Here is a 25,808-nt window from a genome sequence, read left to right as displayed (position 1 = left end):
AGATGGTTTTTGCGGTCCGGACCAGCTTCAACGTCTTTCTCCCGCTGTCACTGGGTCCTGTTACTTTTGGTTCCCGGATCCTGCCTCCAAATGTCAAAACGTCACTTGATAAACCGTTGATAACTGGTGACTGACGCCGTACAGGGGCTGTAGGCATTTCTTCTGCCTCCACAGCCATGTCAGATATTCACCCAATCATTCGGAGAGGAAACCATGTTATGCCATCCCAACAATTACGCATCTGGAGCACCGTAGAAAAAGAAGAAGAAAGAAAATAGAGTTTCGCTGTCAAACTGGTGTCTGTCATCTTAGGTTGAAACCTATCTAACCCTGACGTTACCATTGGTAGGACAGCCATCAGGACATTGGTCCGAAGTGTGAACGATGGTACTCGATTTATATTTGAATGCTACGATACCTTGTTTGTTACTTTATCTTGATTAAAATTTCGATTGTAGCATTAGTAGATCCGCTCATCGGATGATCTCTCAATGCTGCTGCATTTAGCGGCTTTAGCTAGCGCATCAACACTATTGATCTGGGCCAACCATGATGGTTCTCAAATGAGCAATATGAATTTTAACTTACATGATAAATATCAGTTACTGCTACTTCCCAGCGTTCCTAACTACTTCACACCGCTGGCCTCGGAGACCTTCCAGATTTGCCGCTTAGACAACCAACCCCTTTCGGGTAACCCCAATCCGTCTTGGCTGTGGAGCTCCAACACCTTTGCGCCCGTACCAATTCAACCTGCAGTCTCTTTTACGTACCGGTACCGTAAACTACGAGTCGTTGTCGCACAAACCTACCATACCTTACGTACCTACCTACATGATTGGTACCTCTATACAATCCCGTGGCTAAGTCCGTGTGTATGGGACGCCAAGCTCTCTGTCTTAAAACTCGCACAAACTAGCCAACAACAGGCAGCGGAGACATCAGCAGGGCTAACAGGGCCACCATGCAAGTCCAAAATGTTCCGGTAGCGAAGAAAAAGAAATTGTCGTTTGGAGAATAAATGCCGTCAAAAAAAAAAATCCTTGCGGCCGCTACTACTTCGTACTCTGTACAGCACAGCTAAGCGAAGTGCTCGGAGCATCTGACAAAACAAAGACCAGGGCCAAAATTTCCCCATCTCCAATGTTTCCCAAGAACCAAACGTTCACCCGTGCATCGCCACTCACACCAAGACATCTTGACATGCATGCGCATAAGTGAAAAAAGAATACTATATCATATTTGCGCAACTAGAACTAATAATTGTGCTCCATATACATACACTACAGTAGAAAAGAAGATCGGGGTGGTCTTTTTTGTGGGGTTTTGGTGACGCGGCTCCCGGAACTCGGCACCTTTGTCCGTCTTGGTTCACATTGCTACTCTAAAGCAGAACCTCCCTCTATTGCTCCTCTTCCTCTTCCTCCGCCTCTGCTTCAGCCGTCGCTGTTGCTTGTGCCGCAGTGGTAGTGGTAGTGGAAGATGTCTGGCGAGCCCTGCCTCCGTTCCTGCCAGCGACTCCAGTGACGACTCCGGCGGCGTTGCACAGACGCTGCTGTCTCTTAACGTTGACACTGCGTCGTTCAGGGTTTGCGTCGAGCTTCTGTTGATGTTCACCATGCACGTCAGTGGATAATGTTTTTGACCATGAGTGAACAAAGCGTATGTTTTGCAATAGGAAAGGAATGAGAACATGGTATATGCCTTACCGCCATGGCATCGCCGATTGCGCGCTTGAAGCCAGCAAAGTTGAAACCACCCCTGTTGAAGCCGTTGGCCCCCCTGACGACGCCGCCACCCAGGTTGACGCCGCCGAAGCCCCTGTTGAAGATGCCCTGGAGGTCGAAGTTGTTCAGAAGCCCGAGCCTGTTGAGCTGGTTCAGCTGGTCGAGCTGGAACAGGAGCTGGAGCTGCTGGTTGGACCCCAAGCCCGCGAGCAGGTTGCCGTTGAAGAGGTTGCCGACGCAGAGCTGGTTCATCAGCAGGCCGATGGCGTTGATGACGTCGTTGCGGTTGTTGAAGTTGATATTGCCAACGTTGTTGAGCCCGCCGCCCAGGTTGTTGAGGAGGTCCTGGAGGTTCGGTGTCGCGGAGCTGCTGGCCGAACTGCTTGTAGAGCTGCTCGTCGAGGTAGCCGACTGCGATGCTGCAACTTCGGTGCTGGAAGCTGTGGTCGAAGCCGAAGCAGTGGCCTCTGCGGTGTTGTTTTGGGCCTGGACCGAGGCCAGGCCGGCGAAAAGAAGAACAATGGTGCTGAAGAGCTTCATGTTGAAAGGGTATCAAAGAATAGGGAGAGCACAGCTGTTGTAAAAGACAACGTTAGTTCATGGTTGCCATGCTCAGTTCTAGCCCACACATCGATGCAAGACCTTACCTCTATCAAGAAGAGAAATGAACGAATGAAGAAAAAAGTGAGACGAGAAGGAGCGTCACTGGCGCAAACTACAATAGCTTCGTGTGTGGCGAGAGAAACAAAACATGTAGAGATAGAGCCGGCCGATCAGTCTAATGATATACTCGAAATCTACGTAGCCGCCCAGGTCCAGAGCAAGGGTGGATATCTGGATCAAGCCGGTGCCCAACACACGGACTGACCGACGATGCAGAACTTGAGATGACATTTGGTTTCATCATTCTCTTGGATGGCATAAGGGTGAGACCACCAAGTATCCGTAGATACCATAACCTGCCTCCCCCCTGGTGATGAGATGTGCAAGTTTATTGGACAAAGCCGTATAAGTTGGTAGGCCCAGCGATGCCGTATATCCCGGAGACGTCCAAGAATCCTTTGCACCACTCCTGGCCCCCCTGATCGCCTACTTTGATACCATCAAACGCGTGGTGGTGTGAATATGCTCTCGGCCGTTGTCCAGCCATGTTTTGCGACGCGGGCCCATTGCCAGGGCCTTTTGCGTGCGCCGGAGGATTTGTAAAGATGGTTGAGTGGAGAACGGGTATAGTGTCTGGGTATTTAAGCAAAATATTAAGCCTATCTGCTTGGTTCCTGAACTCAACCCAGTGCGTTGCATTTCCAGATGGCTGGAGTTTCAAACGGGCGGGAAATCGGTTAGACTATTCTAAAAGTAATGGTGAGTCTTGGTAGGGGGAGAGTGTGACCCAACATTTACTGCATATAGCATGTCTGAAGAGACACCCCTGCTACCCCAACTCCCCCGAAGCCAAGTCCTCACCTCGTGCCCGGCACCGACATTGCCGATTGCAAAGCCATAAGATAAAATTGCCAATATCAGAGTAGTCAGAAAATGCTGCCGCTGTCAGTGTAATACCCTAGCAAATTTGTTTCTGAGCCTATTCTCAGTGTCATCATGTCCCACGCATATCAGTGGTATCGGCGTAAACACATCTGGACGCTCATAACCATGACATATCGAAGTCTCTAGACATACAGCAGATGCGATATTCTTAACGAGTCTAGTTTCTTGAACCCTACAGGATCATATATACAAGTAGGCGAGCTTTTGCTGTTTGGGTGTAGCCCTGAAAGTGCCTATGTTGATCGTCAAGGTGCGCTTGGCTACCCAGATCGACAGCTTTCAGCCAATATTGCAATCATTGGCCCGACAATCATCAGGCTCGATTTCACATGGCATGCCATCGGTAATCTTCGCATCTCCTTTTCGATATGCCTTCCGCTCTGATCCTTGATGGTGCCCACGGCCGTGGATGCCCCCCTGTCGACTTGTCTTGTCGGTTTGGTAAATATACAGCTTCAGTACAGTCGGCCGTGTCGTGTCACGTCTTGTTCTCATCCTGAGATGGCGGTTGTTTCCTCGTGAATCCCAGTAGCTCCCCGACCTTTCCGCCTGGTTTCGGTATCGGACACGCTCGCCCGATGTTGGATTCTGATTCAGACTCTGTCGAGTCAATTGGGCTGCTCATGGCGTCGAACTGCACTATGCCATCCTTGACCTCGGGGTCTAAAGGTATCCTCCTCCTCCTCCGCAGCGTCCTTCCGTTGGCGTCAATCATGGTTTCCATGTCCCCGTCGGCAAACACTCGGCGTGGTGCTGGGCATGGGAGCACGTGCGGCAGGGCCACGACGAAGAAGCTCGCAACAACGGTGGTCGCAAAGAGTGACGAGGTCATGCGCGACCGCGGATGGAGGTGCGGCGGTGCCATGAGGGGCGGTTGATGCGACTGTCTCGGTAGTTGCTGCCTTTGGATTGCTTGGTAGATCGATTAACGTATGCTTTCTGCAGCGTTAGCTGCTGGCCTGGCGGATGACCTTGAAAAGGTAAAGATACAAGAAAATCGGTTTCGTACCCTGTCTGCCAGCAATTTGGTCTTTGTCGTCACATCGTCAGTCCGAAGTTGCTCTGGGTTGAATTGCAGGATCTGTGTTCTGCCTGATATCCTGATTCGAGATCAGTTGCGCATCAGGAAAATGATGGTAGAATTGGACGCTTTTCTCAATTGGAACGCGGTGATTGGCTGGAGCTCCGAGGTACAGCTCAGCTTTTCTTTGTTGGCCGCATGCTCAGCTGTCAGGGGTGTCGCGAAATTATCAGCCACAGTTTGGATGGCTAAGCCACATTGGATCATTTTCGCCGTTTCGCCCACCAAAAAGATAAGCGTTATCACCATCAGCGTACCCTTGTCAAACTGCCTTCGCGACGTTATTCAGCGCCGAGGGAACTTGGTAACGAACGCCACATCCAATATCCTCTTGATTTCACAGCTCAACCACCATTGATTCGTGGTCCGCCATGGAATGATATAATTCTCTCGACACTTAGACAAATCTCCACCGAGGCTCCCGCCGATCGCGGCGCATTATTTCCAACATGAGCGACCTCGATGAGTACGTCCGGCCGGCCGTCCTGAGCCTGTTGCGCTTGGTGCAAACCTCATGGAGGGTGCATCCACAATAACCACAGCTAACGCGTGTTGTCTGTATGTCGCAGGGCGATCGCTCAACTCCGCGCTTGTCGCCCTATACCAGAGCCCCAAGTACGCGAGCTATGTTTGAAAGCTCGCGAAATCCTTCTCGAGGAGGGTAACGTAGTGACCGTCACTGCTCCCGTCACAATATGCGGCGACATTCACGGCCAATTCCATGACCTCATGGAGCTTTTCCGGGTTGGTGGCGATGTGCCAGACACCAATTACCTCTTCATGGGTGGGTGAACCCTGCCGGTCTCCGCCCGACCTTTGTCGTCCCGCATGACCGCCCGTAACGGCTGGACTCCGTGCCAACAGTATCGTGCTAATACTGCTGCTGTACCAGGCGACTTTGTCGACCGCGGCTTCTATTCACTCGAGTCTTTTCTCCTTCTCCTCTGCCTCAAGGTTCGATATCCGGACCGGATGACCTTAATCCGTGGCAATCACGAATCGCGCCAAATAACGACAGTATATGGGTTTTATGATGAATGTTTGAGAAAATACGGCAGTGCAAATGTATGGCGATACTGCTGCGACGTGTTTGATTACTTGGCGCTGGGTGCCATCGTGCTCGGCGCGTCACATACGCTGGGCCCTTCAAAGAATCCGGCAGAAGATCAAGCTGGACCCGAATATGAGGTCGAAGTCTGCAGCAACACCGGAGATGTCGTCCAACGTTTTCTGCGTAAGCCACGTGAAAACATGATTGGGTCTCAAGGTAGCACTCACGGCGGCTCTTCCCCTCCGCCAGAAGCCCAAGGTGGCGGCGCCAATTCTTCCGTGGGCCCAATGACTGGCCCTCCAGGTAGCGGCGCATCCGGATCGAGCGGGGGCTCCCTCGGAAACCCGGCAGGTGCCGTGTTTTGTGTTCACGGGGGACTGAGCCCGCTCGTTGACTCGATCGATAAGATCAGACTACTGGATCGTAAGCAGGAGGTTCCTCATGACGGCGCAATGTGTGATCTCCTGTGGTCCGACCCAGATGACATTGCTGGCTGGGGCTTGTCGCCGCGCGGTGCAGGATTCCTCTTCGGACCAGACGCGACCAAGGAGTTCAATTACAAGAACGATTTGAGCCTCATTGCGCGGGCGCATCAACTCGTTATGGAGGGCTTCAAGGAGATGTTCGACGCAAGCATTGTGACCGTGTGGTCGGCGCCCAACTACTGCTACCGCTGCGGCAACGTCGCTGCCCTGCTTGAGCTGAGCGAGGACGAGTCTGGACTCGGCGTATTTGCCCGCAGCAACGGCGAGGTCGGCCGCAGCGATGGCGGGTTCTCGCGGAGAAATGAGGCTCGAGGCGTCATGTCTGAGCAGGAAGTTACGAACCGTCCCATTGGTCCTGCTCGCAGATATCGTGTGTTTCTTGCAGCACCCCAGGATTCTCGCGGGATGCCTGCAAAGAAGCCCGTGGCCGATTATTTCTTGTAGTATTATACGCACTCTTTGAGGGTTAGTACGGTGAAAACCGGGTGGCATACGAGGCCACGGGATGTCGGGCTTGGTGAAGGCGGCCGTTGCCGGTTTGCATTTCGTTTCTCTATATCGAGGATATGTTACACCATCCAAGGAGCTTTGGCGTTATTGCGTTATTCTTGTTTTCACTTATTGATTACATCGCTAATACGAAGCGGAAATACCCACTCGAAACCAAAAATACAAGTATGTTTATTCAAGCCAGAATGACTTAAGGAAACAAAATATCTCTCGCGGTCTTGACCATCAGGGTGCCCAAAAGCAGCAACTAGGCTCTGTCGAACGATCAAGTCGTGCAGTGTATGCCTACATTCTAGCTGGCGCAATGTACATGCACAAGGTGTCTTACGGAAATGTCTGCACGGATTGCATTTCAGTGGTTGCTCGTTTTATTGCTGTACTAGACAGGATGCTTGTCCGAGTATCGGCGTGCAGCATGCTCCTGAAAACTCTCGTGCATTCTGCCCATGCTGAGTAACAAGTCCTCTCCTTAGTTCAACTGAGGGCAAGGCATTGGTTCAGTAAGAGAGAAAAGAAAAAATTGCGTCGCCGATGTTACTGTGTATCCAGTACAAGGTGTTTTACTTTTCGATCCATCGTTCAGTTCGTGCTTATTATTTGGAATTAGCCGACTCCGTGACATCTTCCCTCGCTATGCCATAGAGACTGAATAGAGATTTGATGCAACCTTCTCGCTCGGAGACGTCACCAAAACCTAGGCCATCATGCTCATGCTGCTCTTCGACCTCCTTCAGTTCATCCTTGGCCTTCTGTATTTCAGACTGGGGTGCCTCGCAAAACTGAAGATATCGCAAGTTCCTGCTCCTGATGGAAACCGCGATATTGAACTTATCTGTGGCTTCCATGGCATATTCGCACAGCTCTCTGACCAGAACATTCATGAAATTGAGGTCTCTGTCATCAGCACCTTCGGGTCTCTTTACGCGGTTCTCCAAGACCTGGACGGTCTTCCAGGCATCCTGGAACCCAGCTGGGCTGTTGATGACGAAGGGGAAAGGACGCTCAATGCAAGCTCGGCTCAGGATCTTTGGTGTTGGCTCGTCTTCTGCCTCCTCCCCCTCCCCCTCCTGTGCCGCTGCGTCAACGCCATGTGCTGTGATGCCAGCCATGTCCTTACCCTGCTGATCTGGCAGCGGAGTCGCGCCAGCCGTATCGGACGAAGCGCCCTGAGGGCTAGATGTAATGGCTATACGTCCACCGGCTGTTCTTCTAAACCTCGCCGGTGGAGCGCTACCGTCATCTTTGCCCTCCCAATCATCCGGTAGCTGGTCAGCAACTCTCTTGGTCCCGCGAGACGGCTTGCCGCCCGCCGCATTCTGAGTCAGTGCCCGTTGCGTGAGGATCTCGATGCGCCCCTTGATCTTGTCCAGTTCCGCAATCCCGTACACTTGGTCGAGTTTCTCCATGATCTGGACCATGGTGCCGTGCTCGTCGCTCCTGGGCAGGCTGGCACGGTCGCGAATGGCAGCGTGCCACAGCCCCAGGGCCCTGGCGACCATGATCGCGTCGCCGTACCACCGCGCAAGGTCGGGCTCGCGTATCAGGTTGGCGCGGGTCTCGCCGAGGGCCAGCCGCTTGCTCATGTCGCTCAGCTGCTGGGAGAAACTCTGGTTTCCATCTTGGAAATGGACCTTGTGCTGGTCGTCAAACTCTGACTGGTTCCCTTCGTTGAGGCACACGGTGGCGAGCTGAAAGCTGGAGATCAGATCGTCAAGTTTTGACGATAAAGCAATTGCCAAGATGCGTAGTCTCTGGTAATCGCGATTATATATAGACGTGACTCGGTATTCAGGAGTCTTAAGATTCGGGATTAAGCTTGGCTTTTGCGTCATGTTGTCTGTCTAGTAGTAATTATTAGACTGCTGATTACTTGTTGATACTTTGGTACTGAATTGATATAAGTGTTACAAGAAGAGTAAGACCTTTATAAATATTTGTGAAGCCGGCATGGATGCCTGTAATAGCGAGATGAAGTCTCTGGGAAATTCGAGATTCAATCCTCAAGTCTGTAGAAGGTACGAGCAAGTGAGTGAGGACTCTCATTGTCTAATAACGCTTGCGGTGTAACAAGGGAGGTCTCCCTAGAAATGTTCTTGTACCTAATCCGGCAATGGAATGCGAGCGTAAAGACATCGACATCGCATACCATTCGTAAACAGCCACAACAAAGAATTGCAAAGCGGAATGAGATCAAAAATTCATGCTAGTGTTCTCTGGCTAGAAAACGCGGTATTTTTAGTTCATGGAGAACACACCTGGTCAAGGGCTGTGTGTAGAAAAGGCTGTAGTGGCACAAGCACGAATTAATCCACAAAGCCAGTCACTAACACGGAATTCTCTCTGCAATTCGCCATACAAACCGATCAAAAATGGCAAGCCAAGGGTATAACGTCGAATGAGATGTACAGTATATTTGAATACCAGATTCACACAGAAGCTTACAGTACTTACCTTACCAGTCGAACTGAGCTCGCAGATTAAACGAGGACAAAATGATCTTGTGCGCCTTCTTGTCAGCTTCACTGAGCTTCGCCCGGTCGTCTTCGGATTTCGACTCCTGGAATGCTCGGTTAGCCGCGTTAATCTCGGTTTGATATACGCTGAACAACGTGAATGCATGCTTCACCGCTGCCGCTCTCAGGCACGAGTGGCAGCGTGAGGGAAGCTCGTCTGAACATCTTACTGTATCCGGCAGCATCAGGACAGTCTCTTCGTGCAAGATCCGGGGTTTGATGGGGTGCTTGCAAGAGCTATACTCAAGGCGCATACGACATATTGGACAGGCTGGTTTGCTTTCGAGGGCCTGTTCAACACAGCCCTTGCAAAATACATGGCCGCACTAGGAACGATATTTCAATGTTAGCCTGACTCTAGCCAAATGTAACGAAAAAGAAAGGGGGTAGGGAGGTTGGAGAAATCGGGGTGACTTACGGGTAAGATGGCCATGGAATCATCCTTTTCGTTCTTTTCCGGACGGTAGTGGCAACGGTCATGGCATATAGCACATTCTGTTGACTGGGATTTCTCAGGCTCTCTCAGTAGTACGAGGCGTGGAAACTGAACATAGTTTCCCAACTCGAGGTTGATGCCAGCGAAAGCCATTGCAAGCCAATGGCTATTGGTGTCTGGTCACTTGTCCCAAAGGCTACGTACGCGTCGAGGGGTGTCTATATGAACCGAGCTTTGTCGCTTTGTATAAGTTAGATACCTAGTCGAGTGAGGTCTTATGGATAGCTCGGCACTTCCCTCCTGGGATACAAGGGAAGAAAGACCGGTATAAGAGGATGCAAGGCTGAGCTTGGGTCATTGTCAGACAAACAACATATTGTCAAGGCTTTCTTTGTTCCAGTCAATGCACATATGTCGAATGAAAGCCGATCTAGCAACCACGGAAGCCATCGTGAGTAGTCCCCTTAAATTTGAGAAAAAGAGACTTTGGAACAATGGCCAGGCACATGTTGAGCCAGCTTTGTCTTTTTAAGCCGTTTGTCCGTTTTTGAAGTCTTCGTCGACAGCCATCTATTTCGGCTTTGTCGATATCTTCGAGCGTGCAAAGGCTGATTGTCTCGTACGCGAACAGGATTTGGAGTCACATCTGTTTCACGGCATTTGTGCAGTTGAATAAAATAGCTTAACGGCTAACGTAAAGGGAAAAGCTTCTCGCTGTCGGGATTTTTCTATGACGACTCTTGCGCTGCCTTCTCCTTCTCCCTCTCTGCACGCTCATGCTCAATGATTTGCTTGCTCCAACTGCAATAACGGCGCCACCGGTCAGCACACAGCTCTCGTGCAAGGCCAGATAAAAAACTGCCGACACTTACTATCTGCTGGGGTAGTAGCGATCCTTCTCGGGCATGCGTGGCCTCCATTCCTTCTCGGCACTGATTTTCCAGACCACCGCGGTCACTCCAATAATTGCCAACAGGCTGATCGCGGTGTTGGCCTTCCAGTTCGGAGGGTTGGTGTACCAGCCACCAGCAGGTGACCAGACATGCTTGGGATACCTAGACGAATACGCATTTGAGGACATGTTCGATTGCATATTTGACGCGAAGGTCGGCACGGAAATTGAAGCGCTTCGAGCGACGTTGGTTCGACTTACTTGACACGAGGTCCGCCACCCTAGAAACGAAGTGTTAGCTATGAAGCCGGTCGAAATAAAAGCAATTGCATAGACCTACCATTTTGACTGTGTGTTTGGTGTTGTGGGATTGAGTTGACAAAGGCAATTGGTGATGGTGCAGCCGTGCAATCCTACCCGGAGCAAATGATGTCGAAACGAATTGAAGCTGCTGCCCAGGTCCGACGTACCAATCGTCCACGGCCGGCAGGGGAGGACCAATTCGAGTACCGCAGCCCCACCGTTAAATGGCAATATCAGCTCTGTCATTGGCCAAAAGCTTTTCGCCATTATTATGTCAGCCGATTCGTCTGCGCCCTTGCAAGCTCCAATTGACTTGGACTTCAGGGCGAAACTTTTTTGCTGGAGACAAAGGAACTCCTCTCTGTCGCTCGCGTCGAAGCTCGACGTGTAGGCTACCAAAAGGAGAACCACCCATAAATCGACGGATCCAATTACTTATCTTAGCACTAGTAACAACACTATTCACTCTTTTCCACCAGCTCTTTTTGCAACAAAAAGCCTCCATGAAGAGGATACGACCCGGCAGATGGTCGGGCCAGTTGCTCAGCGCTGCCCGGCCATCGTCATGTGCTTTGCCTATCAGTAGCTTCGCAACCGCCACGACGAGCTCTACGTCTCAAACATGCAGGAACCTGCAAAAATTTCCTCAAGCTCGCCTACAGTCAACTGTCGCCAACCCCCAACAGATCACCGAAGAGACTCCCTTCTATCACCAACACCCATCACCGCCTCCCTCCCGAGCACGCGATTCTGCCAAGCTTGCTGCCCTGCACGCACGTTTGGACCTTTCCGAGAAGGTCCCCCTAGAAACTGTCGCCCGGACTCTCATCGACCGCTCTGCCGACAAGGATATTCGTTTCAACAACTACAGCCTGTCGAGGCTCGGCTCCCAGCTCATCGAGTACCATGTGAACGAGTGGCTGATGTGCCGGTATCCCAGGCTTCCGTACAGTGTGCTTCTGGCCGCGCGCGACAGTTATGCTGGGGAGCTGTCTTTGTCCGAGATCTCGAAGTCGTGGGGTGTCGAGTCGGCTGCCGAACCCGGTGGCGAGGTCGACCCGGGTCTTTTGCAGTTTTCTGTCTGGAGCCCAAAGCCAAAGCTGAACGATCCTGAGCACGACAGGATCCAGAAAATGTTAAAGAAAAACTTCAAGATGCTGATGAGGGGCCAGGTGGCTTCGGCTAACGAGCCAAGTGAAGTCGGCCCCGCGATGGATATCGATGCCAGTAAACCACTGCAACCCGAGACCATCTCGCTTTTGCCTTCTCAAGGCTTGGACAAAGTGCGTGTCGCCCGCGAAGCGCACTCGAACTTTGTGCGGGCCCTTACAGGCGCTGTGTACGCCCACTGTGGGCGCGAGGCGGCCAAGTTGTTCATCAACGCACACATCCTCTCGCGTCATCTCGACATTGCGACTCTTTTCTCCTTCAAACGCCCAACCACTGAACTCGCCCGCCTCTGCGCCCGCGAGGACTTTGCGGAGCCAACCGCACGCATCCTCTCGGAGACGGGTCGCCACTCGCGCACTCCTGTCTTTGTTGTCGGCATCTTCAGCGGCAACGACAAGCTTGGTGAGGGCTCCGGCGCGGACCCCAAGGCTGCTCGTGCCAACGCTGCCATGAACGCTCTCAAGGCCTGGTATCTCTACAGCCCTGGACCTGACGTCCGTGTGCCGAGCGATATGCTGGTCGAGGGGGCCAAGCCATGGACGCCAGCCTATGTCGACATTGGAGAGATCATCTGAGCGCGAGGTTGGAATCCTGACTTTGCCCTTGACACGACTTTGCAGCGTCTGGATGAGAAGGAATCAAGAAAACAAAAAAAACCCTACTTGCGATTTTGCAAGCTGTATACTAAGCTTTGTTCGGGAGCTCAAATGTCCGGACGAGCACACTAGTGTTCTTGTATACTGGATCTGTACATTTTGTAACATTTGGCGGTCCCTATAAACTTCCTTTAATGCGCGAGGATACTAGTGGAAACATCACGTGAAAAAGGCATCAATTCCATTAAGGATTTGTGCCATATACCTGTATTTTTGGCAAGACCAAGCCAGTACCTGCAACATTCACCAATAGATTCCTCCCGTGAAAGTTGATATTAGACAAAATAGGAGGCGCAACATACACAATTTTCTTTGTCTATTGACTAATACCGGGTATCTTAAGATTCTATATCTACACTACAAATGTCTAGCTCACTTCCGACTCGAGACACAAAGCTTGCTCAACTAAAGTGATCGCCCTCCCCGAGTTTATCAGCAATCCCCAATCTAACAAGTCGTCGGTAATGTTCCCTCCGAGTTTGCTCCTCTCTCTTCTCACGCATTATCTTCTTGCGCTCGTAAACGGCCCTCACAGTCGCCTTGATCTGATCTCTACCCTCGCCGTAGTTGGCCTTGGCCAAGGACACGACCTTGTCCACCTGCTCAGGGGTGTAGACAAAGTTCCAAGTGCTCATGTAGTCGCTGGTAGCCGGGTCGACGCCCTCGACCTTGTCGTTGGCCACAAACGGAAGGTACACCACGGCAATGCCCGCTCCGGGTTCCATCAGCCTCCACTTTTCTGTATCTTCAGCTGTCTTGAGGGGTGGCGGTGGTTCCGTCTCGCGTTCCTCGGTCGTGCCGACCCAGACGGTGCAGTAGCCCAGACTCTCGGCAGCTCGCTCGTACTTGTTTTTGACCTGGCCATCTTGACCTTTTGCCGTGTCTTTATTCTCGCCCGGTTGCTCGACTTGTGACTGGCTCTGGTCATGTTGCGCTAGCTGGAGCTTTTGGTCAGCCTCGGCTTGCGAGTTGGCTCTGGCATCTTCCAGCTGCTTCACTGTGTCCTCTGTCGGGTCTGTCTCCTTGGGCCAACCTATGCCTACAGGCCAGCCCTTGATACCCCTCTGACGAGCGTATCCGTCCGCAACTGAGAGCCAGTTGTCAGTCTTGATGTCAGCAGACGCGTCGAATGCAATGACAATCTCGACCTCCCGTCCGGGACGAAGGAGCGGGTAGATTGGTAAGTTGTTGGACATGCCGGCGTCCATGAGTTTAATATATTCGCTCTTGATTACACCTGGTGGCGTAGTCTTTGGCAGCTTGCCATTCATCTGGTACACGGGATTCGGCAGAGCTGTTGGGTCGATCGGATGCACCTTGCTGAGATCCTCGTTACGGCCCGTAATCAGCTCGTCGAAACCAATCCACCCTGACAGGTTCTGTACAAGTGGCCGTATCTCTCGATAGTAGTGACTAAGTGTGGCGCAAAAGGCGCTGCCAAACATCCCAAGCAGCAAGGGCATGCGGATCTCGGGCAGATGGGAGCCCCCAGGCAACGCCACATCCTTCCCATCCTGGAACCTTCTGCCCATGGCCCATGTTGGTATGCCAGCCTCAAACTCTTCGCAAAAGAATTCATAAGGGCTGATCTCGAACCACTGTAGTATGTTTAACGTGCGTTAGGTTTCCAAGTTCTCGTATTTATGGTTGCATGCATTGTAAACTTACCTGGAACCATGCTTCCTGCTTTGCTTGCTCCTTCTGCTCCTCGGTCGCTGTGGGGATCTCGCTGGGCGATCCATCGTCCACTCCAGGGATTTCATGGCGCACTGCTGTGTATATAGGCATGGGATTGGCTCCAGACTGTATATACTGGCGCTGGTTGGAAAGCTTGTAGTTGCGATCGTCGATGCCGAGTTCGCCTTTAGGAACCAGGAGCCTCGCTGCTAACAGGATCCCGTACACGTCCACCAAGCCAAAGTCTGCATTTGGGTCCCCCTTCAACTTCTCCACCAGACCGCTGAGGAGAGACTTGTTGGTAGGAGCCGAAACAAGAGCCTGGAAGGCGGCCGGAGGGAACGCAATATGAACCCCCAGGCGGGCTTTGAGATGGTTGATCAACTTGTCGAGGCTGCAATTTGTCAAAGAGGAGTAGTAGAGGCTCTGGAGCCAGCAGGAACCACTGACGCCGGCTGTATATGTGACGCAGTCAAACAGGCCATCATCGGCGGCAGCGCTCATGGACCCGGCGCCTGCTACCAAGGCCCTCAGTCCTCCGCCGCTGCCACACATGCCGATGACGGGGACGTCTTCCGGGTTAACATCCTCTTCTTTTAGATCCAGGTACCTTGCGAGAGCTACCCGGGTCACCATTCTCCTGTATTCGCGAAACATCTGTTCCTCTTCGCACAAGTCCGTCGAGACTCGCACCTTGGCAGCATAACGAATCTCGGGATGTGTCGAAGGGTCATGCGCTTCCTCCCATATTTCATTTGCGAGCGAGCCAGGCGACATGGAAAGCTCGCGCTGCAGCTTACGCAGATAGCCGGGGACCAATCTGAAGTAGTCCGGTATGATATAATCCAAGACCTTGTCGGTACCCCAATCCACATCTGCTACTTTTGAAAGTCCTGTGGAAAGGCCCTCAAAACTTCCGGCAAAGTTGAACCATGCACCCGACCCCGATTGACTCGCCTTGGTCGTCTGTTCGTGAGAGCCATCCTTATGGTTTGGGTGTATTCTTCTTCTGTTCTGATCTGTTGCCAGTTGACGGGCTTGGCCACGGTCCTCCCAAGGATAGAGCGTGTATGTAAGTATACCAGTCCCAACAACAATCGATGACCAGGACCTGCGGAATCGAATCCGTCTTTTCTCTGCCGGGCTTCGTGTTACCATAGCCCTGTGGCCAATTGCATAGCCGACATATCCGTTCCAAGACCTAGCAGTGAGGCGCTGCCCCCGCCCCAGAGAAGTGCATTCCGTCGGGAAGACTCCTCCTGTAAGGGTTATTGAACGGGCACCAGCCCGCAGAAGAACCGACATTCGGGATCTTTGAATAAGTTGCGCAAGCGTTGCAGCAATGCACCAAGACTCAATGGTATGTGTCGATCATGCCTCGAACCAGCTTTTTGAAGACGCAGCTTGGCGTGGACTAGTCTATAGCAGGTAGATTTGAGCCAATGATGCTACGGCTGGGAGGAATTGACATCTCAAGAACAAGGGAGGCTTTTGTGTTTTATGATAAATCGGTAGGGAGGGAGACGCAGCAGATATTGCTATGCTCTTGAAGGCAATTGAGGCGACTACAACAAGTTGTTTCGCGTCAAGATGCAAGTTTACCGGTATATAATGAAACAACAAACCCACCTGGCGACTGACATCATCACGACGATTCCCTGAGCACGGATTGAATTTCTTCTGAACCCTCCTCCGATAATTGGACGCAATGCAACTAAAAAAATCAATGATGAAATCCTCCAGTCGGGTGCAGGCAAGTGGGGCGGAATGTCCCCGGTCGGGATGGATGGGTGTCTGGCAAGCCAAGTCTGGATAAGTAAGGTACCTACCTACCAATGGAAACAAGCACTCAGACGGACGGCTCGCACGTTCATTCCTCGTGCCGTCATGTCAAGTAAGTCCGTTTCTTCTTTTCTGCCCGATGTCAAAGACAGACCAGCCCGGCGGTCCAAGACAGGAAGGAGGGAAGCCAGTGCCAAATACCTTAACCTCCACTGCAGTGAGTGGAAAGCTTACCGGATAAAAGCGATATTAGACTGCTTGTAGCTAGCGCAGAAAGCCGCGTTGAGCTTTGCTAGAACTAGAACCACCATGCCAAGGAATCAGGGGACTACAGTATGGCAGGTGCCCAACTACTGGTACTGTGGATTATGTATTTTGATTCAAATAGGGGTGCAGGTGCAATACAGCCCCATTAAACATATTTATCGTTTCATCCGATTGTCTGTAATTTCTCCCACCAAGCCAGGGTAGGCTGAATTGTCGAGCCATTCCTTAAACGTGACTGTTCATGGTTGCCCGGCTACATGCTATCACCGATATGCTGTCTTAGCCTGCACTGCTCGCAACGACTTGGGCGCCGTTGTGGTTGCTATCATTTTAGAGCAAAAGACTGTGGTTTCTGAACCCGCCTCCGCAAATGCGCCCCAGTGCATGCATGGATTATTAAGTAAAAAGGTGACAATGCTGCCAACAGCCTGGTTTAGACTTTTTTCCTGCTCTAACGGTATTTTTTTCCGTTTCTTTTCTTACTACTTTCGTATTGCTCTCTTTAAAAAGTACTGGCATGTCTTGTTATGCTTAGTCCAATGCCTGCCGGTGGCTGGCCGCTAAAGAATTGTATGCAGTTCATTATGCGGTTTATCGAGCGCTGATGTGCAGCGGAACGTTTCAGATGGGGGACCTTTGGTGGGAAGGGACTGCACACGTGCCATAGATAGGTAGGTACCTTTCTAGAGAGTCTGTGTTCAGGCGGTCCAGTCTTTGTGTTGGTTATCCTGAATGTCCAGGCGCCATGCCTGCGATAATAGGACCGGCCCGAGTGTTGATGGGACGTCTTTGTGTGTGTGTGTGTGTATGTGTGTGTGTGTGTTTTTTTTCTCTCTTCTCTCTATCCGTACCCCTACCAAAATTTCTTTTCCAGGGTGCTTCGTACCAACCAAATCCTGAAGAAGATTTGCACGCACGTCCAAAAGAACACGCGAAGTAATTACTGTCAAGGGTGCATCGGCCCCACTATTAGAGGTGCCGTCCGGCCTTTTGCGTCTTCTAATTGGTTATCATTGTCTGGAATAGGTATGCCCCTGCCAGGAAGGGACCATCCCAGCCAGCTCGCCTCAGCCAGTGGCCTGCACTCCACGGGTGCACAAGCCCCCTTTTACGTGCCGGGCTCTCTCTCCTATCCCAATGTTTCTAGCCCAGTCGCACCCAAATTTCCCAAGGGAATTAATTACAACTTATGCCAATCCTGAACCTCGCCCTTCCTCCAAACGACGTCCTCTGTCTCTGATCGAGCCATCCAACGTCTCGACCGCTCCTTCATTTTTCTCTTCTCTTCCGGGCCACTAATGACCACTTGTTGATTCCGATTTGCGACATCAAACACATCTCCTATTGCGAAAGCATCGACAGGCGACCGCGGGACAGGCTACAACTTATCCACGTTCTGCTGTCCTTTGTTTGTGAGTGCAAATTTCCTTTTCGTCGCCCCCTAATCGCTTGCACATCAGCAGCCTTCACCATCAGATCAGACCAGCAAGCCACCTCGGTCAGCGTCGGACGATTCTTGCAGGTATTCGCACGGGGTCGTCTGCTTTGCTCGTCTGCAAGACGAGAAGTCGTTTCCTGCAACAACAAAGCATCGGGGGCGTCTTGATCTGGGTGGGCTCATGGTGCGATTTGCAATATCCTTCGACCATCAGCGTCCAGACTGTTGGCGACACCGGTTGTGCCAGCCCCCAACTTCCTCAGGACGTCTATCTGCTAACACTGTCTTCCAACTCGCAGAGCCGCTCCTTCTCGGAGATAAACCCACCTGGCCACTTATTTCAACATCCTTAATTCGCGATGGGTAAGCACATATCTCTGATTCGATCTCTCACGTACCACAAAAAAAAAGAAATACAAAAACACGAGGCAATGGCAAGAGACAACGTGGAGCTCCTTCCCTGGGACAATGGTCGACTCGAGTGTGTAACGACAAAGTCCGCATTCATGCTCGACGCCGCAACACGACGTCTTCGACTGGCCCTGGGGATCTTGTTCGGACGCACTCGGCACTCCTGCTTTTGGCGTATGGAGAACAATCCAATATCATATTCTACACATCGTTCTCTGCAGTCACGGCACTGCGAAGGTCAATTGGTTTTTGAGACTTGCTTCTTGTACCGCTTTGTCGTGCAGTCGCAGTAGCAATCCTAGCCGCCGCCGCCTCCGTTTAGTTCAGTAAGGATCGTTGGTTCAAAACGTCGCTGCTGCGATGCATTTTGACCTTGGCCATCACTCAAAGGCGCGCACCCGAAGTGTTCAGTTAGCGAAGGACTTTGGAATATCTGTCGAGGACCCGGGCCGCCCTCAGACATCCAAAGAAAATCATCCCATTGCATCTCCGCCAACGCCAACTCGTCGATCTAGCAGCTTTCCCAGGGGTATTGATACTTGTGGCCGCCCGCTGTATCGGAGCATGTGTGATCTTGACCCCCCACCAAGCCTAGGGCCATTAGGAACACTGGACTACAAGGAGCTCTACCCAACCATGCCGAATTCAGATATGAGTCAGGAGTCTCTTGCCTCGCACTCGTGAACCAGGAGTCTACAAATGTCACGGGGTCACGTTTTACTGACTAGGGCGACAGATCTAGTTTCGAATGGTTCGGCTGGCTCGCCGCCTCCCTCGGCTCCCCAAGCCACCAGCCGTAAGTGCGAAATCATAAACAAATTCTAGCCACCGGGTCATTCAGCTAACAATTAATACAGCAACGTTGGGGAATGACGCAAGGAACATTGTCCGACGAAAGCTTACCGGCTACGTTGGGTTCGCGAACCTGCCGAACCAATGGCACCGCAAGAGTGTGCGCAAGGGCTTCAACTTCAACGTTATGGTCGTTGGTGAGTTATGCGACGCCTACATCCTCTTGTCTTGGCAACACCCTGGCTAATTATTTGGCAGGCGAATCTGGTCTCGGAAAGTCTACATTGGTCAACACTCTTTTCAACACTTCCCTGTACCCCCCTAAGGAGCAGAAGGGCCCCAGCCTCGACATCATCCCCAAGACTGTCACCATCCAGTCAATCAGTGCCGATATCGAGGAGGCCGGAGTCCGTCTACGCCTGACTGTTGTCGATACCCCCGGTTTTGGTGACTTTGTGAACAACGACGAGTCGTGGCGACCAATCACCGACAACATCGAGCAGCGTTTCGATGCGTACCTGGATGCCGAGAACAAGGTCAACCGTGTCAACATTGTGGACAACCGCATCCATGCTTGCGTCTTCTTCATCCAGCCCACAGGTCACTCGCTCAAGCCTTTGGATATCGAGGTTATGAAGCGCCTCCACACCAAGGTCAACTTGATCCCGGTCATTGCTAAGTCGGACACTCTTACCGATGAGGAGATATTTGCTTTTAAGCAGAGGGTAAGCTACCTTGAATATCACTATATAATGGCAATGCTCGTTGCTAACTGGCTTGCAGATCCTGGCCGATATCAAGCACCACAAGGTTCAAATCTTCGAGGGCCCTCGTTACGAGCTCGATGATGAGGAGACCATTGCCGAGAACAATGAGATCATGTCAAAAGTTCCTTTCGCTGTCGTTGGTGCCACTAATGAGATCACCAACGCTGATGGGAGGAAGGTTCGTGGTCGTCGTTACCCATGGGGTGTCATCGAGGTAGACAACGAGGAGCACTGCGACTTTGTCAAGCTGCGCCAGATGCTCATCCGGACGCACATGGAGGAGCTCAAGGAGCACACAAACAACATCCTCTACGAGAACTACCGTACAGACAAGCTCATCCAGATGGGTGTCTCGCAAGATCCTAGTGTGTTCAAGGAGGTCAACCCGGCAGTCAAGCAAGAGGAGGAGAGGACTCTCCACGAGCAGAAGCTCGCCAAGATGGAGGCAGAGATGAAGCTCGTCTTTCAGCAAAAGGTGGCAGAGAAGGAGTCGAAACTGAAGCAAAGCGAAGAGGAGCTTTACACCCGCCACCGGGAAATGAAGGAGCAGTTGGATCGCCAGCGTGCAGAGTTGGAGGAGAAAAAGGCACGTGTCGAAAGCGGCCGGCCGCTGGAGAAGGAGCCCAAGAGGAAGGGTTTCTCACTCCGTTAAAAATCGGCGGGAAGATCCCTGCATCCTCAGCCACGACCTTTGCCCTCGTCTCCTCTGTACTCATGATGTCTCCACAATACCACTCACAAGCCCGACGCTTCTTTCCTTGTTTTGTTCACACTTTTTTTCTTCGGTTCTCCCACTTTTAATCACACTTGTTTATTTGTCAATCAAAATACCCTCCATAAGAACGGAAAGACTTGGGCGTTTCTCTTAGCGCGGGATGGGGAATGGAAGTGACGGAAAAGCACCCCAGCTTCACAGCACCACACAAAAACAAAAAGATAAGACTGTCAAATCATGAGGGGCTTCCCAAGAGGCCGTTTTGGGGGGCGGATGCTGATGGTTTGATGCTCGTTCGGTTGGTCGGTCTTGAACACTTATGGTCGATATATTGTTGGGTTCGATGTTTTGACAGATTCTCCTTTCTCTTTTCCTTCGTATCGGCGCGCACGTCCTGCATGCATCAATGCTGCATTTTGAGTTTTAGTGTTTGCCTAGTATTTGATTTGCCTCCAACTGAGGTAACTGGCATGACAGGAGCTGTGTGTTCTTAATTAAGGTTTCATCTCATTGTCTATGTTGTCAGGCCAGAACCCGATGGGTACAGTTATAGATTCATCGTCAATGCCTAATAGGGCTTTGGTTACGACGGCATGCTGCGCCTGCAGGTCCTGACTGGATGGTTTTGCCCCTGCATCAGTGTCCTGGCTAAGATCTCTTATGATGGACGCTCGCTGGCTTTGCAATGCTCATTGAAAACAATGCTGTCACGAAGTACATACGTAGCCGAGTCGTTTGTTTAGTATGTCTTAACCGGTGCTGACGAGTCGAAGATTTTATTGCAGACATAATTCCAAGCCATTGAGCTTCTCTTGTCTCGCGTCCTCCATGGCAGTCTCACTAGGCCAAGTGTGTAGCGCGTACATCACTGCGGTCAGGTTGGCTCAGAATATATTAGCTTAACGTCGTTGTCAAGCTATAGAACTCTATCCCGGAGCCTATAGAATACTTTTGTGCTAATGAAGCTTGCGAAACCCGTAAAGTTTCTTTTCTACGTGCAGCTTCTTTCTACAGTTCTGGTCTAAGTTTTTATTCGTGTTAACAGATACAAGTAATTGTAAGACACCCCCAAGCTGACAGACAACCTGCTATCTTATCATGAGATACGATTATATATACATAATACACAGCCCCAATGTGATCAATCGCTTGTTGCAAAAGAAGACACACGTGACCTTCAGAGGCCGAGACAGGTTGGCAAGGAAACACTGCCAGGCATCCAAACTCCTTCTGTCGCCCACAATCATGCGGATCGATCATCTCCTACGCAGATACCAGTTGAAAGCAAGCTGGCCGATGAACTCGGGGAAGGGAGAGGGAACCTCGGACGCACCCGCCCTGGCCACTGGGTGGCGGAGATAGACGGCGGAGCAGACGTTTTGGTTGACCTCGAGATATTGCGGGATGAAGACGAAGGGGGCAAGCCACTTGCGCGGCTTCCAAGGAGTCCAATAGGGCTTGGAAAAGTCGACTGGGTTCTCGTTGTACTCGTTCATGATCTCATGGAAGCGTCGCTTCTCGGAGTCGCTAAGTCCCTCGTAGGTGTTGGGGTCTGATGGTAAGGGTGCCTTGGCGGCTGCCTCCTTTGCTTCGGCAGGCGAGACTGCAAGGGAGGACAACAGGTTCGAAAGCTCCTCGACCTGGATGGTGGAGCCTTCAGCAGAAGCATTCTTCCGGCCGGTACGGGCCAGGACCTCTTTGGCCTCCTTTGTGAATGCGCGGAGCTTCTGCTTACGCTTAGCCTCAACGTCTTTGCCTGAGTTGGTTGTGAGGATGTCCTTGGCGCTGGCCAGAAGCCTCTTCAGGTCTTCCTTGTTTTTCTTGATAGCTTCGGTTTCATCCACTGGTTCTGCTTCGGCGGGCTCTGCGGGGGCGGCGGCGTCTGATTTTTCCTCCGCCGCTGCCTCAGCATCCTCCTCCGCAGCCTCAGCCTCCTCCTCGCCCTTGCCTGCTTTGGCGGAACCTGCGCGCTTGCTACCATTCTTCTGTCGTTCGAGGTAGAACTGAATGTTTCCCTTCTTTGCTCCAGTTGCCATCATTACGCGGTCAGGATCAACCTGAAACATGTCGCCAGGATTTAGTAAGTATCCAGGATATCTCATCTTGAATAGTAAACACTTCGTGTCAGTAATGTCTTCAACCCTTCAAACGTGACTGGCAAGTTTCTGTCTTGTGGGTAAAGATTTCATACCGGCTGCCCGTTCACCTTGACGAAACCGTGAACACAGAATTGTCTTGCCTGCCTTGCGCTGCTCGCAAACAAGGCTCTGAAGATGGCAATGTCTAAACGCCTCTCCATGGGCGCATAGGTCATTTGCATGTACGGAGTTGCCCGGTTGGTCTTCAGGTTGGTCACGTAAGGATTCGGGCCCGATTCACCAGCGGCTTCCTGCTTCGCACGCCAATCCGGGTCGTACTTTTTACCCGATCCACGCCCCGTGGCTTGCTCAGAACCGTCATTCTCCGCCATGTACCGCGGGTTCATGTTGACGACCGACTCAATCTTGCGGCTGAACATGCGCTCCCACTGTCCCTCCTTGATGTGCTCGCCGTGGTATGCTCTCGTCATGGCCTTTGCGGCCCATTTCTGCTGGAAGAATGTGCGGTCGCCCAGCCTGGACTCCTCGATCCTCAACTTGGACAGGTTGTAGAGGTTGTATTTGTTCCATGACATGCGAACGCGCTGAAAGGCAAAAAATCAATCATATTTGTCAGTACACTCAGACTGTTTTGGCGAAGGACTGTGTGTTCCTGTTCCAAATGTGCGAAAAGGGGGTTTGGACCGGGCTGGACTGTTGTCTCTGTCGATGCAGATGCGCAAACTCACCTGTCGCTTCAGGTTGTGCATCCGTAATGATCTTCGGAGCTTCATCTTGAAGGTTGGCCGGACTGAGCCCGGAAGAAACCCAATTGATTTGTTTATGGGGGTGGTGATGTCAATCTCTAGATTTGAACTGCACTTGCACCAGAGCTTCAATGGCAGTCCTTGGGTCGAATTCGTCCGCCAAAAATTTGACCCGATGCTTGAAACTCACGTGCTCTCGCGCTTTCAAGTCGCGCCATGAGCTCTGTCAAAGCTTTTGCTACCACGCTTGGCGAACAGGGATCACATCACCTGCTGGAAGCCAAACGCGTCTTGACGCTACGCCAAAAGAGTCCTGGCGCGCAGAGTAGGTGGGGTAGGAGGTTGGCAATGGTATTATCGGGCGGGGTCCTGGCTCTTATCCATTGGCTGCAAGATTTTTTTTTTCCATTGTACCTCTGCGCTCGATTCAATTCGCGCGCGCTTTAATAGTATAGATCCAAGACCGTCGCAAGCTTGGATTCCTATTCAATTGTTTTCACAATTGCAATCGCTTCAGTACTTTTCCCAATAGCCTTTAACATTTTACATGGGAAGAAGCTAGCTCTTGTTCACACCTATATCCAATACCGATTTTTTACTCGGTCATTTAGCTCCGAATATTTCTGCCAATCTTTCTTGCGGCATCGAGGAGCTTGTACCCCGCCACCTCAAAAAAGCCCCTGCAAGTCTCTGGCTCAGGCGCAATTGAGCCTTTCCACTGATTACTCACATCTCACTGTCATCCGGTAAGGCGACCTCTATTCCACGCCTTGCTTTTTTCCGTTTATCCATGTGCTGCCTGCCTGGGTAACTGGACGCGCTGACATTCCGACCGAATAGACCAGATTGCTCTAGCCACAATGAGCGAGCAAGAAACAAAGATTGAGGCTGCGGTGGCGGTAGAGCCCACTGTCACTGCCGAAGTTGAGAAGCCTCAGGAGGATACCAAGGTGGAAGACGCTCCTGCTGCGCCTAGCGGTGAGACTGCAGAGCAGTCTGAGCAAGCCCCGTCAGAAGACACCAAGGAGCAACCCGAGGTCGAGACAGTAGACGCCGTCGAGAATACCGAGAGCGCAACAACAGAGAGCTCTGACAATATCCTGAAGACTACGGCCAAGCACTCTCAGGATGGTTCCAAAAACACAAAGTTTGACCCGTCGGTGCTGCCCGAGTCAAACGACCCTAATGAAATCCGCAAGCAGGTACGACGATCTCTTCATCTACATAAACGAATTTTACAAAAAGACGCTTTGCTAAGATGTGAATGTGTTTAGGTTGAGTTCTACTTTAGCGATAGCAATCTTTCGCAAGACAAGTTCCTTTGGACGCAGGTTGGAGGTACCGAGAACAAGCCTATGAAGCTTAGTGTCATCCACAACTTTGGGCGCATGCGGCGGTTCAAGTCCTACGAGGCTGTCGTCGCAGCTCTCCGCGAGAGCAAGGTGCTCGACGTTGCCGGCGAAGCAGGCGAGGAGACGATCGTCCGCAAGAATGCTTACGACCCGGCTCGTGGCAACAAGTCCATGGTTTCGAGTGTCTATGTGAAAGGGTTTGGCGATGAGGAGCCTGACACACAGATCAAGCTTGAGAAGTTCTTTGGCGATTTCGGGTTCGAAATCTCATCCGTTCGTCTGCGACGTACCGACAAGAAACTCTTCAAGGGCTCAGTCTTCGTCGAGTTCGCCAGCCCTGAGGAGGCCAAAAAGTTTTTGGAGCTTGACCCCAAGCCCAAGTGGCAAGATCATGACCTGAAGATCATGTCCAAGATTGCCTATTGTGAAGAAAAAAATGAGCAAATCAGGGCCGGCGTCATCAAGCCATCCGAGAGACAGGCCAAGTTCTATGAGGGCAAGGTCAGCGGGGCTCGAGGTGGACGAGGCAACTCTAGGGGCGGCAACGGCAACTTCAACAAGCGGGAGGGTGGCGACAAGAAAGACTTTGGGGGCAGGGGAGGCCGTGGTGGCCGTGGCCGGGGTCGTGACAATGGTCGCGGCCGGGGTCGTGGTGCGCGGGGAGGTAGCCGTGGTGGTTTCCGCGGAGGTCAGCGTGATGGCGAGAAGGAGGCTCCAAGGGAAGCCCCTAAGCCGTCCAATGGCAACGATGTCAAGCCCATGATCCATTCCAGCGCTCCCTCGACCAACGGCAAACGAGCAAGAGACTCTGATTCTTCCGCCCAGGAACCGCCTGCCAAAAAGGTTGACACCGGGTCGTCATGATTGCACCTAGCCGAAGATTGGAATTCAACTCTTGACCCCCGGGCTTGGCGCGAGCGACCGGCCAAACACATTTCTAAATTACGCACCCTACGATGTATTTTATGAGTCATGGCGTTGGCATGAATTGGTATACAGGGAAATATCCTTAGTGCGGAGGCCTATGTGGCCTTGCTACAAGACAGCTTTGATGGAGATAACGTTGCGTATTCCGTTGATCAATTAACTATAAAATGGCTTTGATGATCCCAAGGCACGTGTACCTGCAGGTGCTTTACATGGAGCTTTCTGAGCAGCTGCCGTAAGTTCTAGATCTAGAACGTGGCCTAGCAGTCTACGTACAGAGACAGCTACGTGGCAAGGATCACATTGGATGTCGGAAGTGAATGCCATAGGTTCAAGAGCAAAATACCGCACAGAGCCTGACTCTTTGAATGCATCTGTCAGCTTCGCAGTCTCGTGCTTCATGTTTATAACCATATCTAGTTCTTGAAATGGTTGGTGCTGACCGCTTTATATGTCTTACTGC

General features: G+C 51.6%; 12 protein-coding genes across 12 annotated transcripts; 6 read left to right on the top strand and 6 right to left on the bottom strand.

The window, feature by feature from the left end:
* Positions 1-1,226: 1,226 nt before the first annotated feature.
* Positions 1,227-3,166, bottom strand: MGG_01530 (uncharacterized protein). The gene is made up of 3 exons (XM_003714455.1): positions 2,375-3,166; positions 1,710-2,301; positions 1,227-1,603 (listed from the first exon to the last, which is right to left on the bottom strand). Exons 2-3 carry the CDS (start codon positions 2,265-2,267, stop codon positions 1,403-1,405), a joined length of 759 nt encoding a protein of 252 aa, XP_003714503.1. The 5' UTR covers positions 2,268-2,301; positions 2,375-3,166; the 3' UTR covers positions 1,227-1,402.
* Positions 3,167-3,535: 369 nt separating this feature from the next.
* Positions 3,536-3,990, bottom strand: MGG_01529 (uncharacterized protein; the record flags this gene model as incomplete). Its single annotated transcript, XM_003714454.1, has 2 exons — positions 3,536-3,704; positions 3,758-3,990. 2 exons carry the CDS (start codon positions 3,988-3,990, stop codon positions 3,536-3,538), a joined length of 402 nt encoding a protein of 133 aa, XP_003714502.1.
* Positions 3,991-4,598: 608 nt separating this feature from the next.
* MGG_01528 (serine/threonine-protein phosphatase PP2A catalytic subunit) lies at positions 4,599-6,566 on the top strand. The gene is made up of 3 exons (XM_003714453.1): positions 4,599-4,822; positions 4,926-5,140; positions 5,249-6,566. Exons 1-3 carry the CDS (start codon positions 4,806-4,808, stop codon positions 6,334-6,336), a joined length of 1,320 nt encoding a protein of 439 aa, XP_003714501.1. The 5' UTR covers positions 4,599-4,805; the 3' UTR covers positions 6,337-6,566.
* A 330-nt stretch (positions 6,567-6,896) lies between these two features.
* On the bottom strand, positions 6,897-9,666 carry MGG_15728 (uncharacterized protein). Its single transcript, XM_003714452.1, has 4 exons — positions 9,334-9,666; positions 8,859-9,241; positions 8,658-8,684; positions 6,897-8,097 (listed from the first exon to the last, which is right to left on the bottom strand). The coding sequence occupies exons 1-4, from the start codon at positions 9,502-9,504 to the stop codon at positions 6,996-6,998; spliced, it is 1,683 nt and encodes a 560-aa protein (XP_003714500.1). The 5' UTR covers positions 9,505-9,666; the 3' UTR covers positions 6,897-6,995.
* A 254-nt stretch (positions 9,667-9,920) lies between these two features.
* On the bottom strand, positions 9,921-10,717 carry MGG_01525 (uncharacterized protein). The gene is made up of 4 exons (XM_003714451.1): positions 10,584-10,717; positions 10,505-10,524; positions 10,224-10,406; positions 9,921-10,152 (listed from the first exon to the last, which is right to left on the bottom strand). Exons 1-4 carry the CDS (start codon positions 10,584-10,586, stop codon positions 10,080-10,082), a joined length of 279 nt encoding a protein of 92 aa, XP_003714499.1. The 5' UTR covers positions 10,587-10,717; the 3' UTR covers positions 9,921-10,079.
* A 158-nt stretch (positions 10,718-10,875) lies between these two features.
* Positions 10,876-12,830, top strand: MGG_01524 (60S ribosomal protein L3). Its single transcript, XM_003714450.1, has one exon. The coding sequence runs from the start codon at positions 11,050-11,052 to the stop codon at positions 12,289-12,291; it is 1,242 nt and encodes a 413-aa protein (XP_003714498.1). The 5' UTR covers positions 10,876-11,049; the 3' UTR covers positions 12,292-12,830.
* MGG_01523 (cytosolic phospholipase A2 zeta) lies at positions 12,620-15,719 on the bottom strand. The gene is made up of 2 exons (XM_003714449.1): positions 14,041-15,719; positions 12,620-13,970 (listed from the first exon to the last, which is right to left on the bottom strand). The coding sequence occupies exons 1-2, from the start codon at positions 15,352-15,354 to the stop codon at positions 12,774-12,776; spliced, it is 2,511 nt and encodes an 836-aa protein (XP_003714497.1). The 5' UTR covers positions 15,355-15,719; the 3' UTR covers positions 12,620-12,773.
* A 1,124-nt stretch (positions 15,720-16,843) lies between these two features.
* Positions 16,844-17,935, top strand: MGG_15727 (uncharacterized protein; the record flags this gene model as incomplete). Its single annotated transcript, XM_003714448.1, has 4 exons — positions 16,844-16,893; positions 16,973-17,124; positions 17,461-17,510; positions 17,575-17,935. The coding sequence occupies 4 exons, from the start codon at positions 16,844-16,846 to the stop codon at positions 17,887-17,889; spliced, it is 567 nt and encodes a 188-aa protein (XP_003714496.1). The 3' UTR covers positions 17,890-17,935.
* Positions 17,936-18,583: 648 nt separating this feature from the next.
* Positions 18,584-20,158, top strand: MGG_01521 (cell division control protein 3; the record flags this gene model as incomplete). Its single annotated transcript, XM_003714447.1, has 5 exons — positions 18,584-18,602; positions 18,684-18,743; positions 18,805-18,936; positions 18,998-19,464; positions 19,523-20,158. 5 exons carry the CDS (start codon positions 18,584-18,586, stop codon positions 20,156-20,158), a joined length of 1,314 nt encoding a protein of 437 aa, XP_003714495.1.
* An 883-nt stretch (positions 20,159-21,041) lies between these two features.
* MGG_01520 (uncharacterized protein) lies at positions 21,042-23,245 on the bottom strand. Its single transcript, XM_003714446.1, has 3 exons — positions 23,049-23,245; positions 22,413-22,904; positions 21,042-22,323 (listed from the first exon to the last, which is right to left on the bottom strand). The coding sequence occupies exons 1-3, from the start codon at positions 23,091-23,093 to the stop codon at positions 21,478-21,480; spliced, it is 1,383 nt and encodes a 460-aa protein (XP_003714494.1). The 5' UTR covers positions 23,094-23,245; the 3' UTR covers positions 21,042-21,477.
* Positions 23,246-23,926: 681 nt separating this feature from the next.
* Positions 23,927-25,282, top strand: MGG_01519 (uncharacterized protein; the record flags this gene model as incomplete). The annotated part of the gene is made up of 2 exons (XM_003714445.1): positions 23,927-24,268; positions 24,341-25,282. 2 exons carry the CDS (start codon positions 23,927-23,929, stop codon positions 25,280-25,282), a joined length of 1,284 nt encoding a protein of 427 aa, XP_003714493.1.
* Positions 25,283-25,512: 230 nt separating this feature from the next.
* Positions 25,513-25,705, top strand: MGG_15726 (uncharacterized protein; the record flags this gene model as incomplete). The annotated part of the gene is made up of 2 exons (XM_003714444.1): positions 25,513-25,580; positions 25,624-25,705. The coding sequence occupies 2 exons, from the start codon at positions 25,513-25,515 to the stop codon at positions 25,703-25,705; spliced, it is 150 nt and encodes a 49-aa protein (XP_003714492.1).
* Positions 25,706-25,808: the final 103 nt, after the last annotated feature.

The sequence above is a fragment of the Pyricularia oryzae genome, chromosome 2 (genome assembly GCF_000002495.2).
Source record: "Pyricularia oryzae 70-15 chromosome 2, whole genome shotgun sequence".
Lineage (NCBI taxonomy): Eukaryota > Fungi > Ascomycota > Sordariomycetes > Magnaporthales > Pyriculariaceae > Pyricularia > Pyricularia oryzae.
The sequence above is the reverse complement of the archived record's forward strand: the minus strand, read 5'-3'. Positions and strand labels throughout refer to the sequence as shown.